This window comes from Fukomys damarensis, unplaced genomic scaffold, assembly GCF_012274545.1.
Source record: "Fukomys damarensis isolate Sample0158 unplaced genomic scaffold, DMR_v1.0_HiC HiC_scaffold_17, whole genome shotgun sequence".
Classification (NCBI taxonomy): domain Eukaryota; kingdom Metazoa; phylum Chordata; class Mammalia; order Rodentia; family Bathyergidae; genus Fukomys; species Fukomys damarensis.
Window position 1 is genome coordinate 80202239 of NW_022900929.1, and position 1133 is coordinate 80203371.

At 68.3% G+C, this 1133-nt stretch overlaps 1 protein-coding gene across 1 annotated transcript in view; it reads right to left on the minus strand.

Annotated features, from left to right (window-relative positions):
• Window positions 1-1127, minus strand: part of Onecut1 (one cut homeobox 1) — a 30332-nt gene extending 29205 nt beyond the window's left edge. The window contains exon 1 of the mRNA XM_010609094.3: window positions 564-1127. Coding sequence (XP_010607396.2) covers window positions 564-1050 — 487 coding nt within the window. The 5' untranslated portion in view covers window positions 1051-1127. The remainder of the gene's footprint in view (window positions 1-563) is intronic.
• Between the last annotated feature and the right edge of the window lie 6 nt (window positions 1128-1133).

Below are 1133 nucleotides of genomic sequence, written 5' to 3' on the forward strand. Positions count from 1 at the left end.
CCGCCAGGAGGGCCCGTTGTCGCTCAGCCCCTCTCCCAGGGACGTCGCAGACGTCTTCCCCGTCCATCTCCAGCCCACGGCTGGCCCCACGCGCACATGGCGCTCGGCAGAGGTCCTTCCGAGCACTTCGCCTCGCGGCGCACCCCTAGAGCGCGGTTCTGGGCAGCCTGCCCCGCGCCCAGGAACTGAGCTTAGCCGAACGCAGGCAGAAGCCCCGCGCGCCAGTTCTACCCCGGGCGCGCACCTGGGCAGGCGAGTGCCACGAGCAGCTTCAGATAGACAGGCGGCGCCCCCTCCTCCCAAGCCTCGGGGCTGGGTCGAGAACCCTGGCACCGCAGGTGTACTGCCAGGTTCCAGGTTTTCTCGTAGCCCCCAGCTGGGCGGCCCTCCTGTGCCTGGAGCCGCTGAGGCCGTGCCGCCTCTGTCACAGACCAGCGCAGAGCCCTACGGGAGCGTCTGACGCTGAGCCACGTGCCAGCCCCCCAAGGACCTTCTCCAGGAGGAGTGGGGAGTCCTCCAGCCCCCGCCCCCCGCGCCTAAGCACTGGGCTCCGGCCGGCTCACCTGCTAAGCGGAGCGCCGACATGCGCTGGAACTCCGGCTCCTGCAGCCACTTCCACATCCTCCGGAAAGTCTCCCGGCCGGATTTAAGCTTGCTCCAGGGCTTGGGGTTGCGCAGCAGATCCGAGAGTGTCCCCTGGGAGCGGCACAGCACCCTCTGCGCGAAGATGGCCTGGGGAATGCTGTAGCGTTTCAGCTCCGTGGTGATGCGTTGCGCCACCTCTTTGGTATTGATCTCTTCCATCTGCCCTGAATTACTTCCACTGCTGACTTGCGCGCCGGTCACCGAGGGGTTGGGCTCGCGGGCCGTGCCTAGGAGCTGTCCGTGGCCCTGGGCGTTCAGGTGGGCGTGCGGGTGGTGTGGAGGGAGGCCGTTTATGGACACCATGCCGGCTGAGGTGGGCGTGAGGTGCTGCTCCCCGTGGCGGCCGAGCATGGCCGGGTGGTGGGTTTCGAAGCCGTTGGGGGTGAGCATCTTGTCGGCGGGCATGGCGGGGCCCGGATGGGCGTAGTGAGGGAGCCCTTGCTGGGAGTTGTGGATGCCTCCCAGGCCCGAGCCGGAAAGGGGCGAGA